This window comes from Plecotus auritus (genome assembly GCF_963455305.1).
Source record: "Plecotus auritus genome assembly, chromosome: 1".
In the NCBI taxonomy this organism is placed as follows: Eukaryota; Metazoa; Chordata; class Mammalia; order Chiroptera; family Vespertilionidae; genus Plecotus; species Plecotus auritus.
In genome coordinates this window covers 246,231,592-246,246,475 of record NC_137770.1, presented here as the reverse complement: position 1 = coordinate 246,246,475, position 14,884 = coordinate 246,231,592, and the positions used below count along the sequence as shown (strand labels likewise).

The following is a 14,884-nucleotide window of genomic DNA, read 5'->3' as shown; positions in this document are numbered from 1 at the left end:
ATTCACTTACTGACTCACTCACTCATTCACTCCTTCCCTCACTCACTCATACTCCCTCCCTCACTCACTCATTCACTCCCCACTCACTATTCACTCATTCCCTCACTCATTCACCCACTCCCTCACTCATTCACCCACTCCCTCACTCATTCACCCACTCCCTCACTCATTCACTCACTCATTCTCCCACAGTCCCTCACTCCCCCATCAGAGCATCCCCCATGCTATTTCCCCACATGCCCACATCGAGGCCTTGGACTGGGCAGGGGAGACCGCAGGCCTGAGGCCTGGCCCCTGCAGAGACCCCCCATGAGTTGGGAAGGCACTCTGCCTTTCTAGCGCCTCGGACAGAGCTGGCTCCCTGCAGGAGGCGACAGGTGCTGACTCCTGCACCTCCTGTGTCCAGGTCCCCAGAGGTGGCATTTGGGGAAGGTCCCGGCCTGGTTCCGCACAGTTTAGGAACAGCAGGCATGTGAGACGACCCACGAGCAAGCGCACCCCGGGAGTCGAGTGCTGCGGGAGCTCAGGAACTGACCTTTGCTCTCCTGGATCGAGGGCAGCACCGATGCACATGGGTCTGAGGCCCCGCAAAGGCAGCGCCCCAGTCTGGAGTGGGGGCCTCACTCCCGGCCCCCCTTCGCCCTCCCTGACAGGGGCCTTGCCGCTGGCCCACACCAAGGCCGAGGGAGAAGCAGACACGGCTGCCCCGGAGAGCTGCGGGCGCCACACTGCCCAGCACAGTGACCGATAGCACGGCCGCGGGCCACGGGCAGAGGCGGTCCCGGCCGGGGCTGCTCTTCCGGGCGGAGCGACCAGGACAGCCGTCCCGGGGCTGGGTCTCAGTCACCCTCTGCAGCGTGAGGACGGATGTCTGGGCTGCTGTGTGCACGCCAGGCCTGAGACCAGGGGTCCTCAGACTTTTTAAACAGGGGGCCAGTTCACTGTCCCTCAGACCGTGGGAGGGCCGGACTATAGTTTAAAAAAAAAACTATGAACCAATTCCTATGCGCACTGCGGGCCCGGGACGAGTCGGCTGCTAAGCAGGACAGGCAGCGGCACCCGGCGGGCCGGATCCATGTCCTCGGCGGGCCGCATGTGGCCCGCGGGCCGTAGTTTGAGGATGCCCGCCTGAGACATTGGACCTGGGGCCAGGGCTGGTGGATGGTCAGTGCTCACAGTGTGGCAGCCACTGGGCAGCCATGATGACCTCGCTTTGGGGCGCTGAGACACGAAGGGGAGGGGGTGCACAGGGCCCGTGGGGGCCCAGCGCACAGTGGGACCCCACGCCGCCCTCCTGTGAGGCCCCTGTGAGGAAAGCCGGGACCCAGCGTCAGGCAGCACGGCCTCGGCCAGCCCGCCGCCCGCTGGGGGTGCAGGCGCCCTGGACACGCTGTCAGGCAGCACGTTCGCGCGGACGATGGCCCATCGCTGCTGCCGCCACCACATCCCGGGACGGGGCCCTCGGCAGCGTCCGGTGGTCATAGCTCACACACAACAATGGGGCGTCTGAGGGACTTGGGGGGAGTCACAATGTGGTCACAACGCCCGCCTGAGGCCAGTTAGCTCGCAGGACCTGCAGCGGCTCCTCTCCGGCCGAGGGGTCTCTGTGAGCCGGGACCGCCCCACCCAGGCCGCCTCCGCTCAGTCCCGCCGCCTCGCCCCTCCCAGCCTGGGAGCCCTCGGGCCAGCAGCTGGCCTCCTGACAAGGCCGGTGGTGGACGGCAGGGCTGCGGTTTCCAAGGAGGGAACGAGCCCTCCTCTCCGTGGGCGGCCCGGGAGAGGGCATCGCTTCCGAGCCCACGGGAAACAGGCTCCCTTCTGGGGGGGCGGGAGGGGGGGGCGGCTCAGCACACCAGCTCCCTGCCACCTCCATGAGTGGTGTGGGCGCAGGAGAGGGCAGGGAGCTGCTCCTGTGTGCTCATGTGTGTGCATGCGTGTGCGCACACGTGTGTATGTATGTGCGCGCGTGCGTGTGTGCACACATGTGTGCGTGCGTGTGCGTGAGTGTGCGTGTGCACGCGCACACACATGTGCAAGGAAGAGCAATCTGGTAGAAAGAAGGGCGCGTCCCCAGAGGCCGCTGCCCAGAAGGGCGGTGGTGGGAGCGCGGGCTCGGAGCGCCGCTTGGCCTCGGGGGTGCTTGTCCTCCGTGGGCCTCGCTCCCTCAGCCGACACAGGCCTCCTGGGCCCGGGCTGCCTGGCCGGGGCGGGAGACAAGAACACGCTGCCACGGGAGCACGGCCCAGGAGCCAGCCCGCCCTCAACGGTGGGCCACGTGCACGTGTGGCCAAGGACGCCAGCCCCAGGCCTCCCCCTCCTGCCTCGCCCAGCAGAGCCAAGAGCCCTCCGGAGCCGCAGGGGGTGAGGCCGGGCAGGGCTGGGGCAGAGCAGGAGCAGGGAGCCCGGAGCGGGGGCGGGGAGGGGCCACGGGACCCCCGCTCCCTGTGCGGGTGCGCTCACCAGAACACGTGGTCCTTGGTCACCTGCTCATGCAGCAGCAGCCACTTCCTCCCCAGGTCACAGGACGCGTAGAGCTGGGCAGAGAGAGGGAGGGACAGGCGCTTGGTCAGGAGAGCCTCTCCCGAGCCGTCCCTGCTCCCAGGACATCTCACCCGCCTCCCCCGACGGGACCGTCTCACCCGCCCTCCCGCCACGGCACCGTCTCACCCGCCCTGCCGCCACGGCACCGTCTCACCCGCCCTCCCGCCACGGCACCGTCTCACCCGCCCTCCCGCCACGGCACCGTCTCACCCTCCCTCCCGCCACGGCACCGTCTCACCCTCCTGGTCTGAGGACCTGCGGGCCAGCCCTGCGCTCACAGGGGGTGCGCACCAACCCCCAGAGGCTGCAGGCGGGTGTGCAGTCCCTAAAGGGCCCCTCCCGACCAGAGGCAGCTGGAGGAGCCGGGAGGGAGGCGGTGCAGGGGTTCCCGGGGCCACCGCCCATTCCCGTTCCCGCTTCTCTGCAAAGCCCAGCTGCTCCTGGGCCCCAGCCGGCCTGCTCACCTGTCACCACGCCCAGCCCCGCTCCCCTGTCACCACGCCTAGCCCCTCCCACCTGTCACCACACCGAGCCCCTCCCACCTGTCACCACACCGAGCCCCTCTCACCTGTCACCACGCCGAGCCCCTCCCACCTGTCACCACGCCGAGCCCCTCTCACCTGTCACCACGCCGAGCCCCTCTCACCTGTCACCAAGCCGAGCCCCTCTCACCTGTCACCACGCCGAGCCCCTCTCACCTGTCACCACGCCGAGCCCCTCCCACCTGTCACCACACCGAGCCCCTCTCACCTGTCACCACGCCGAGCCCCTCCCACCTGTCACCACGCCGAGCCCCTCTCACCTGTCACCACGCCGAGCCCCGCTCACCTGTCACCACGCCGAGCCCCTCTCACCTGTCACCACGCCTAGCCCCTCTCCCCTGTCACCACGCCCAGCCCCACTCACCTGTCACCACGCCCAGCCCCGCTCACCTGTCACCACGCCGAGCCCCGCTCACCTGTCACCACGCCCAGCCCCAGTCACCTGTCACCACGCCCAGCCCCGCTCACCTGTCACCACGCCCAGCCCCGCTCACCTGTCACCACGCCTAGCCCCGCTCACCTGTCACCACGCCGAGCCCCTCCCACCTGTCACCACACCGAGCCCCTCTCACCTGTCACCACGCCGAGCCCCTCCCACCTGTCACCACGCCGAGCCCCTCTCACCTGTCACCACGCCGAGCCCCGCTCACCTGTCACCACGCCGAGCCCCTCTCACCTGTCACCACGCCTAGCCCCTCTCCCCTGTCACCACGCCTAGCCCCGCTCACCTGTCACCACGCCCAGCCCGGCTCACCTGTCACCACGCCTAGCCGGCCCTCACTGCTGGGGGCACGGAATGAATGAGCAAACCCCCCGGGGCCGGGCCGCCCCCTCCTGTAAAGCCCTGTGGTCTCGGTGGCGACTGCCCATCCCTGCCCTGGGAGCAGGAAAGCAGCCAGGACAGCACGCCAGGGGTAGGCATGTGCCAATAAAACTTTATTCACAAAACAGGGGGCAGGCCACTGTCTCCTGACACTTGTCCAGGGTCCGTGATCAGAAATGACCACCTATGCTATGGAGAAAGGGTTTTTAAAATACTTATTTTTATTGATGTCAGAGCGGAAGGGAGAGGGAGATAGAAACATCACTGAGGAGAGACAGTCACTGATCGGCTGCCTCCTGCAGGCCCCACACTGGGGATCGAGCCCGCAACCCGGGCGTGTGCCCCTGACCAGAATCAAACCTGGGACCCCTCAGTCCGCAGGCCGACGCTCTGTCCTCTCAGCCCAGCTGGCCGGGCTGGGGAAGGGCTTCGGGGCGCTCCCCTGCCCTGGAACACAGCATCAGGAGGGCCTCAGCGCCGCGCTAGCAGGCGCGTACGTAGTAGGTGCTCAGAGGACACGGCGGTTGGACTGGATTTGCATTACGGCTGCAGCGGAGAGCCTGGCAGCGGCCGTGGCCTCCCACGCAGCCCGGGCAGAGCTCAGGGCTTGTCCGACGCCACTCCATTCCGCACGCACACGCACACGCACACGCACACGCACACGCACACGCACACGCGCACACACACGCACACGCACACGCACACGCACACGCCACAGAACTGAGGCTCAGAGAGGGTAAGTCGCTCAAGGATGCAGTGTCCGCTCACCGCGGCAATTCCCATCTAGCAGACCCGAGCATAACGGACGCGCTCTCCTCGCTGAGCCACCGGCACGTGGCTCCTGCCCTGGGTCTTCACGAAGCCCCTCCCGCTGGCCCTCAGGGAGGTGGTTTAGAATGCACCGTCCATGGCACCGTCCATTGCACCGCCCATGGCACAGTCCATGGCACCGTCCATGGCACCGCCCATGGCACCGTCCATGGCACCGTCCATGGCACCGCCCATGGCACCGTCCATGGCACCGTCCATTGCACCGCCCATGGCACCGTCCATTGCACGGAAATACAACGTTTCTGCTTCACGAAAGGCAAACACACCAGGAGACGCGAACGCACGCACCAGGGACATACAGGGGCACGCTAAGCCTGCCAGAGCAGCCCTGGCGGCGCCACCCGTGGGCTGGGCATCGTCCCAGGCACTGAAAGGTGGCCGGTTCGATTCCCGGTCAGGGCACGGGCCCAGGTTTCAGGCTGGATCCCCACCCGGGGGCCTGCAGGAGGCAGCTGGTCTTTGTTTCTCTCTCTCCCTCCCCCCTCTCTCTAAATCAATAAAAAACACATACATACTACACATATAGACATATACAGACAGATATATACAGACACACACATATGCATGCACACACATCACATATGCACACACGCACACACACACACACACACACACACACACACACACACACACACACGGCCGCAGCCCCGCGCTGCCCGCCCGGCTCACCTGGCCCTCCTTGGTGTAGGCCAGGACCTTGTCCTCGTCCTTGGGGTGGAAGATGAGCTTGTCCACGGTGAAGGGCACGAGCTGCTTCCGGAAGGTGGTGGCCTCGTCCGTGCTCAGGAACAGGTTCTGCTCCCCGCTGCTGAGCGAGGAGCTGAGGAAGAGGATCTGAAACACAGGCCACAGGTGGGGCCAGCGCTGAGGGGCCAGTTCGTGGGGCCAGGGCTGAGGGGCCAGCATGTAGGGGCCAGGGCTGAGGGGCCAGCACTGAGGGGCCAGCACGTGGGGCCAGGGCTGAGGGGCCAGGGCTGAGGGGCCAGCGCTGAGGGGCCAGCACATGGGGGCCAGCACGTGGGGGCCAGGGCTGAGGGGCCAGCACGTGGGGGCCAGCGCTGAGGGGCCAGCGCTGAAGGGCCAGTTTGTGGGGCCACGCTCGGATGCCAGGGCTCCACTGCCTAGCCATACGGTCACTTCCCTTCCTGTACCTCAGCTTCCTGGTCTGCAAAGTGGGGGAGACAGCACGGCCCCCGGCCCGGGTGAACCTGCAGTGACGGTCTACCAGGCCTGTGACCAGGCCGCCCTCCTCAGAACTCTACGAGGCGGCTCTAATTACACCAGCGGTGCCTCGCTTGGCAGATGGGGAAACTGAGGCGCAGAGACGGGAGGCAAACTGCTGAGGTCACAGGCCAGGCGTGAGGGAGCCAGGGTCCAGACGTGAGTGTGACTCCCGAGCCCCAGTGTTTCGGGGGGCGCTGCAGGGAGGGGCGGGACTGGCCCGGCCACAGGGGAGCTCAGCTTCCTGAGGGCAGGCGAGGGGCCGTGAGACCCCTTCTGCGTGGGCGCCCCCCTTCCACCCCAACCTTCCTCTAGAAGGCCTTCCCGCCGAAGACCGTTAAACACACGGAGCGGAACCACGGAGCCTCCACGTGAACAAATGGTAATCCGGAAGGTCCTTCCTTTCCAGGGAACCTCCTGAGCGCCCTGTACGTCCCTCGGTCTCCCCCTGCCCAGACCCTTCTGTCCCCAGCAAACCCAGGGTCCGAGGAGGCCCACAGCACGCCTGCCAGTCCTGGGCGACGTGCCCCGAGCTGTGTCTGTACAGAGGGCAAATGTGGGGGGAGCGGGGGGAGCCCGCGATCAGAGAAGCGTGTTTGCTGAGATGTTTAAGGACACGGGTACCGCGTGCTCACCACAAATACAGGGTCAAACGCCAGGCAAGTGTGATTCCTGTGCGTGCCACACTGACCATGTCCCGAGGAAGGTTAGCATCAATGTGCCCCTGGTGAGGGCGCAGAGCGAGTCTAACTTTCTCAGTGGAAAACGCATCGAGTGAGGACGGAAGGACGGAAGGATTGTTACGCAGCGTGAAAAAGAAGGGAACCCAGCCATGGGTGACAACACGGATGAACCTTGTGGGCATTTTGCTGCGTGAAGTCCGTCAGACAGGCAGAGAGAGACACATCTCCTCTGATCGCATGTACATGTGGACTCAAAACCCAGCTCAGGCCAGAGGCGGCCTGGCGCACCGAGGCCGCGGCTGGGCAGGCACGTGGGTATGACATAAAGTCCCGAGGGTGTCACCACAGCCGGTGGCCAGGGAAGATGTGTTGCCTGTTTGAAAGTTGCTAAGCAAGCAGAGTCCTCAAAGCTCTCGTTACAAGAAAAACAAGCTGTAACCAGGTGAGGTTATCATACTAACCAGACCTACTGCGGGGATCACTTATACACAGACCCAGGTTGTACACCTGAAACCAGCAACACGTTACTAGAGGCCCGATGCGCGAAATCCGTGCGAGAGAAGGCCCTCCTTCTCCCGGCTGCCTGCACCGCTTCCCTCCGGCACCCGGGACCCGGGCTTCCGTCAGGTCTAATTAGCATATTATGGATATGTCAGTTACACCTCAATCTAAAGGAAATGAAGAGGAGGAAACACGGGGGTGTTAATAATGGTCGGTGTGAAGTGGCGGGGTTAGAAGAAAGTGTTTATGTTAAATAAACGTTCATGTGGACAAGTTTTAGATGGACAGAAGGTGGCCGAGTTCACACAGCCTGGTCCTCAGGTGCCGGCTATTCACATCCTCCATCAGTAGATACAATCAGATACAATGTTGCAATGAAGGCACGAGCTTGGACACACCCGTGCGTCTGAGCGCCCCCTCCGCCGGCTTTTCCACTAACGTCTCTCTCTGTCCCAGGACCCACGCAGGATCCCACAGGACGTTTAGTCCTCCCGTCCCCTCAGGCTCCTTGCTCTGCGTGACCTTGGCGTGTTGGAGGGACCCTGCTGAGGCATCTTGCGGGATGTCCCTCCGTTTCGCTCTGGCTGACGTTTTTCTCGTGGGGACACGGGGGTGACAGGGTTTGGGGAGGAAGAGCATGGGGGGCAGTGCCATCCTCGTGGGACCATCCCCAGGGCACATGCTCTCTGCGTGGCCTGTCCCCGGGACGCTGCCCTCGCCGGCCGGGGCGTGCAGCTCTGGTTTCTCCTCCCCACAGTTCCTCTTCCCCCTTCCTTCCTCACGGTCCCTCTGGGAGGACACCTCGGCACGGCCCACACCTGAGGAGTGGGGTGGTCCCTCCGGGGGGTGGAGTAGCTACTTTCATTATTGGGAATTCTTCCACACGGGAGGAGAATGGGAGATTGCTCTCTTCTCCCTGTCCCCACCCCCTTTTATTTACTTATTCAACATTCATTTGCATCACTGTGAACTCATGAATATGCATTTTATCCTCTGAGTTGTAAGGGGGGGTTACATTGTTACTGAGTTGCCCAAATTGCCCAGCTCTGGCTGCTGGGAGCTCTTCGAGGCTCCGTGGCTTCCCTGACATAACCCATCGCCCTGCTGCTTCTGAACGCTCCACACCGCGCCTGGCTTCCCCGGGCAATTGGGGGAAAGGCGACAGGTCACCGAGACTTCCTACACATCTCGCCGAACACGGCAGGGTTCACGCAACATCCGTGCCAGGCTCCGGGGCCGGGCTCTGCGCTCCCTCCGGGGCAGTGACTCGCAGGCTGCCGGGGCCTCTGGGCAGGGAAGCCCCCGTTTCCCTCGTGACAGTGCTTTTCTCATGGCCCTGGCCGAGTAGCTCAGTTGGTAGAGCATCGTGCTGATACACCAAGGTTGCAGGTTCGATCCCCAGTCAGGGCACATACAAGAATCAAGCAATGAATGCATGAATCAGCGGGACAAACATTGATGTTTCTCTCTCTCTCTCTCAAAATCAATAAATAATTTAAAATAAGTAAGGTGCTTTTCTTATCATGCATTTTTCAAAATGTGATGACGAAATTAGTATTTGCTTCCCTACCTCATACCGCCCTGAGCACAGGTGTGAGAATGAACAAGTCATCTCTTCTGTCAAAGAACAGTGTAGACAGCCGCCGTTTTGGACTGCGTGACGTGACAGCCGTCATGTTGGCCGCATGGCTTGCTGCTCCCCTGGGGGCCGCCATCTTGAAACGGCAAAGGCCAACCCCTCCCTTTGAAATAGCCAATCACAAAAGGTTATGTGTCTGAGCTCCAATCAAGAGCAAGGGACAGGTCACGTGCATCAGGGATTACAAAGCCGAGCGGACAGCCGGCTGGGTGTGCAGGTGCCTGCAGACCACGTGCGCACCCCTCTACGTAGAAGTAAAGAGGTCTGCCTCGCTGCCTGGCAACCGAGTGTTTTGTGTTCTACCAGGACCCCTGACTTGGGGGCTCGCCTTATTTCTAACACAGGGATGGGGCTTCAGTCCTTCGGCATCTGGACAGGCCTGCCGTGGGCCCGGCCTGGTGGAGGCACGGATGCACGAATGAACGAATGAATGAATGAATGAATGAGTAGCTCCACCTCAGCTGCGACTCCGAAGGGGACTGTTTGCTTTTCTCTTTGGCAGGAAAACACCCCCGGGGCACGTGACCTAGCTGCAGAAATCATTTAAGAGTCTCACTCGTTCATGCCCCTTCACTGCCCAAGTGTCACCTATCACAGGAAGCCAGGGGGGGCAAGGGCTTGGGTCCACACGGGCTTTAGGGAAGGGAAAATAGCACCCAGCGCAGGGCAGGTCTGAGGGCAAGAAGGAGGGCTTCCCGCAGAGGTGACCCCAGAGGAGCCTTGAAGAATGGATGGTCGGCCGAGAGGAGGGTGTCTCAGGACCAAGGCACGTGGGCGGGGGGGCCCTGCCCTGCCCCTCTCTCTCGCTCAGCTTCACCGCTCCCACCCCACAGGCCCGGGCGTCAGCCACCTCGGCCACCCGGTGTGTTTCTCCTGTTCGCTGAGACCGTTCACACCCGGAATGCACAGCGGGACCAAGACACCTCCACGCTCACCATTGCTAATTCAGAAAACACGTTTTCAGATTTCAAAATGACACAAAATCCATGTGTGATAAAATTAAAATACTTTCTTTCAAATGTTCTGAGCCCCAAACGCTAGGCAACTTCAACAAAGCTGAATGTTTCTCATTTATTTCGGGTACCCCTACTTTGCAGGTATCCCTCCCCGCAGCGTGAGTGTAGCTTGTTTTTATGATAGAGACACCCTTCTCCTTGTTATCTGGTTGTCAAGTACCCCTCGTGCACCAAAGCTCATTTCAAAGGTCACCTCCTCCAGGAAGTCCTCCATGATACGTTATTCTGATCCCTCCCCTGCTCTTTCCCCAGCATCTGTGCATTCGTTTGGTCCGGCCCAACGTTCCCGCGGGGCTGGGAGGCTGTGCAGCCTGGCGGGGCCCATGTGTTTATCACGGCCACATCCCCTGCCCAGCAGGTGCCCTATCCCAATAAACAGGCACTGGTGCTCCTCCGACGCAGAGCCAGGGCCCTGGGCCCGGGTGCCTCCCCCCCACAGCGCAGTCAGGGCTGGAGCCCCGCGGAGCATGGCGCCGAGGTGGGAGGGCGCTGATCTGGACGGGGCTGTTGTGGCCTCAATGGGGTGAGTGAGCCGGGAAGATGGGGGACGACCAAAGTGCTGACGAGGAGAGGAACTGTGGAGCAAAAAACAACTCAATTAGCATTGCGGCGGCTGGCAGACCGTTCTTCCAAACTGGGACCCAGCCTATTTTAGCCGGCGCATTCTCACCGCGTGCTATTCCGGGGGGACAGATGGCACCTGCGCTCGGGGCTGGGCTGTGAGGCCGGCGGCTTGAAATCAGAGGCAACATGTGAGCGGAAACAGTCGACAGCTTCATCTGGAGTGTGAGTCCCGGCGGCGACATCACCCGTGGGCCCAGGACCAAGTGCACACGCAGGGCCCCGGTGCGGCGACATCACCCGTGGGCCCAGTACCAAGTGCACACGCAGGGCCCCGGTGCGGCCACCGACATCACCCGTGGGCCCAGTACCAAGTGCACACGCAGGGCCCCAGTGCGGCGACCGACATCACCCGTGGGCCCAGGACCAAGTGCACACACGGGGCCCCGGTGCGGCCACCGACATCACCCGTGGGCCCAGTATTAAGTGCACACGCAGGGCCCTGGTGTGGCCACCGACATCACCCGTGGGCCCAGTACCAAGTGCACACGCAGGGCCCCGGTGCGGCCACTGACATCACCCGTGGGCCCAGTACCAAGTGCACACGCAGGGCCCCGGTGCGGCCACCGACATCACCAGTGGGCCCAGTACCAAGTGCACACGCAGGGCCCTGGTGTGGCCACCGACATCACCCGTGGGCCCAGTACCAAGTGCACATGCAGGGCCCTGGTGCGGCGACATCACCCGTGGGCCCAGTACCAAGTGCACACACGGGGCCCCGGTGTGGCGACATCACCCGTGGGCCCAGTACCAAGTGCACACACGGGGCCCCGGTGCGGCGACATCACCCGTGGGCCCACGACCAAGTGCACACACGGGGCTCTGGTGCGGCGACATCACCCGTGGGCCCAGTACCAAGTGCACACGCAGGGCCCTGGTGCGGCCACCGACATCACCCGTGGGCCCAGTACCAAGTGCACACGCAGGGCCCCGGTGCGGCCACTGACATCACCCGTGGGCCCAGTACCAAGTGCACACGCAGGGCCCCGGTGCGGCCACCGACATCACCCGTGGGCCCAGGACCAAGTGCACACATGGGGCCCCGGTGCGGCGACCGACATCACCCGTGGGCCCAGGACCAAGTGCACACGCGGGGCCCCGGTGCGGCCACCGACATCACCCGTGGGCCCAGGACCAAGTGCACACGCAGGGCCCCGGTGCGGCCACCGACATCACCCGTGGGCCCAGGACCAAGTGCACACGCAGGGCCCCGGTGCGGCCACCGACATCACCCGTGGGCCCAGGACCAAGTGCACACACAGGGCCCCGGTGCGGCCACCGACATCACCCGTGGGCCCAGTACCAAGTGCACACGCAGGGCCCCGGTGCGGCCACCGACATCACCCGTGGGCCCAGTACCAAGTGCACACGCAGGGCCCCGGTGCGGCCACCGACATCACCCGTGGGCCCAGTACCAAGTGCACACGCAGGGCCCCGGTGCGGCGAGAAGAAGCAAGCAGCTCAGGAGCACTAAGCCACCCCGGGTCCCTCCGCCACGGCCCCAGATGCACAGCATGGGGCCCATCATTCCACAGCTCTCCCACCATCATCCGTGCGGCCGGTGTCACAGGACACCCGGGCCCGCAGGGTCAGAGCCTGCCCTTCTCAAGGGCCCTGCGGAGTGCTGAGCCCCCGGCGGGTTCAGCTCTGTGCCCGCCAGCTCTGTGCCCACTAACTGCATGCCAACCCGCTGTGCAGCCCTGGCCTCGGGTGACAAAATGAACCAGCCAAGGAGCACAGCCCACCCCAGGCCCCGGTGGCCACGGCTCCCAGCGGCCTGCCTGAGGAGGGCACTGCCATCACCGCTTATCCGCCGGTGCAGACAGGAGGCCGAGGGGCTGCGCCAGGAGGGAGAACCTGACGGGATCTGGGGCTGGCGCCGGCGCCCACGCTCAGCCACTCGGATAACGATGTGCAGGAGGGAGGTGATACGGAGCACAGCCCCGGGCCCAGGCAGGGAGGTCACGCTGCCTGAGCAAAGCGTAGCCACGGCATTCGCACAAGGGGGCCGTGCAGGTGCTGGGGGCACACGGAGCTGGGCTCCTGTCCTCACCAGGCCCCCGAGAAGCTGTGCAACCTTGGGCAAGTTCATTCACGTCTCTGAGCCTCAGGCTGCTCGTGAAGATAGGGATTCCCACGGCAGAGGTCGTTAGAAGAGATAAATGAAAAGATGTATATAATGGACCGAGCACAGTCCCCTGGACATCCAATTCCCTGCCCATGACACCCAGGTTACTGCAGCATTTTTGCTTTGGAAGAGGAAGTGGGCTTCAGCGGAGTTCACTGAGCATTTACCCAGCACCTCTGTGGGCCCCAACCGCGCTGTGATGGGGAGTCACCCCGGGCCCAGGGCCCTTGTTCCGCGTGGGAAGAGCACCAGTGCCTGTTTATTTCCCGGCCCGGAGGGAAAGGCAGACTCTCACAGAGAACGCTAGGGAACATTGGGATGGACCAAATGAATGCACAGACGCTGGGGAAAGAGCAGGGGAGGGATCCGAATAACGCGTATCACAGAGGGCTTCCTGGAGGAGGTAACGCATATCACGGCCCTCTGCCGCCAAGCTCACTTTGAAATGAGCTTTGGTGCACGAGGGGGTACCGAACAACCGGATAACAACGGGAGCAAAGCCCATCCAATGAAAGCAGGATCTACAATAGAAAACCCAAACACCATGACTTTCTGGGCGAGAAGGAGGGTCCCCCTTCAGAATGTTCTGGTCACACTGAGCTCTGCCATGACGGGCTTCTTCTCATCTTTTGAGGTCTGGCTCGGGCGACACCTCCTCTGGGAAGCCCCCGGCCCCAGGCCAGGCTGAGGGTGAGGCGAGTGAGGTGTTAGGGTGCACAATTAGGGAGACACCACACTCAGGTGCGACCGGGCCATATGCGCCCCGTCCCTGTCACCACTGCCTTTGAGCTGCCTCAGCTCCGTGACCCGGCCCGTCTGTGGATGATCCTCCCTCCGTCAGGAGGCGATGCATCTTGGTAGGCAACGGTAGGCATGGGCAGTGCCGGTCTGTCACGGGCGCTGGGCCCCTAGGAGGGTCCGAAGCGTAGGGCAGGGCTCCAGTACCCGGCCTGCCCTCACCTGTAGGGACCCCGGGACGTTCTGTGCCCTCTGCCGCCACCACAGGGCTCGCTGGCTGCACGGCCGGCTGCTCTGTGGCCCGCTGCCGCGTGTCCCTGCAGGCACGGCGGTGGCTGCCCCCTGCCCCCTCGCCTGTCAAGCTCACTCTCCTGGGCCGGGGCTCCCACCCTCTCCTGCACGAGGCGGTGCCCGTCCCAGCGGCCTCACAGCCGAGCTCGCGAGTGATAAACAGGAAAGCGGCGCCCAGAACCCCCCTCGCCGCCGCCGCCAGACGCTGGCTGCTCCGCGCAGCCTCGGTTCCCGTTCCGTCAGGGAGGGGCTGGTTTAGTCTGCCCTTTCCCGAGCACAGCCCCAAGCCCCCCAGCCCCCAGGACGGGCGTTCCCGAGTAACGTGTCTATTTAAACCCAACCGCCCATCTATTCCTGGCCACACAGATGTGCCCAGCTGCGGGCACAGACGCTTGGCTTTGACGCACGGAGAGGCAGACGCAGGAGACAGACAGACACAGCGGCACCCACCCCCGGACCTTAAATTAGAATCAGCGCAGAGCCGCCCGTGCCCGCTGAGTCACGGCGAGCACACAGCACTCCCACCACCCCCGCAGCTTGGGAGTGAGCGCACCGCATCCTGCTGGGTCGGCAGCACGCGCAGGGCGGCGCCGGAGGAACCCGCTCCGGGTCACAGTGCTCAGTTGAGTAACCGTGGGCACGGGAGGGCACAGGACAGAGTCTGAGCGAGAGGCGCTTGGGTCCCGTGGCCTTGGCAAGCCCGTCTCCTCACCTGGGAGGCACCCTGTCCTGAGCTGAGCTCCACGCTGGGTCACATGTGAAACCCCAGCAGCAACACGGGGTTCTGTGCGCTTCCTTAACCGCAAGTCTGTTCTTGGTGAGTCTCAGATAACCTGCATTTATGTCATGCCAGCCCACCTGTCACGTCCCTGCCTGAGCCCCGCCGTGCCCCTGAGGCTGGCACTCATGACCCCCTCCGTGACCTCATCCTGCGGACCCCCAAGTGCCAGCCGTCCTGGGGCCTCCAGGTCCCGAGGCCTGTGCGCCCTGCACGCTCACGGAGCGGCTCTCACAGCCGGATGCCCCGCCTCCTTCCCTGACCGCAGCGCAGGACGGGCCTGCAGGGGGCAGACCAGGGCTGGAGGGGCAGCAGGAGCCGGGGGATTGGCCCTGTGAGATCAGCTGCCCACCTGCCTTGGGGCAGAGGTCCCCCCCCCCCCCACGCACCCACTGATTCCCGCTCTGGGCGTGCCGCACCTGTGCCCGTGCCCATTCAGTCACCTGCTGCAGCCGTCCCGTGCCACCAGCCCCTGAACCCACGTCCTCGGGCAGCTGCCGGTGGCTCGTGTGTCCGAGTCTCGTCTCTGCA

At 63.9% G+C, this 14,884-nt stretch overlaps 1 protein-coding gene across 2 annotated transcripts in view; it reads right to left on the bottom strand.

Annotated features, from left to right (window-relative positions):
• The window catches only part of SORCS2 (sortilin related VPS10 domain containing receptor 2), a 293,979-nt gene that overhangs the window by 45,736 nt on the left and 233,359 nt on the right, over positions 1–14,884 (bottom strand). For both annotated transcript variants that reach the window (XM_080660810.1, XM_080660811.1), the window contains exons 4-5: positions 5,407–5,571; positions 2,461–2,534 (exon numbers count right to left, since the gene is read on the bottom strand). In XM_080660810.1, the coding sequence (XP_080516936.1) occupies positions 2,461–2,534; positions 5,407–5,571 (239 nt within the window). The remainder of the gene's footprint in view (positions 1–2,460; positions 2,535–5,406; positions 5,572–14,884) is intronic.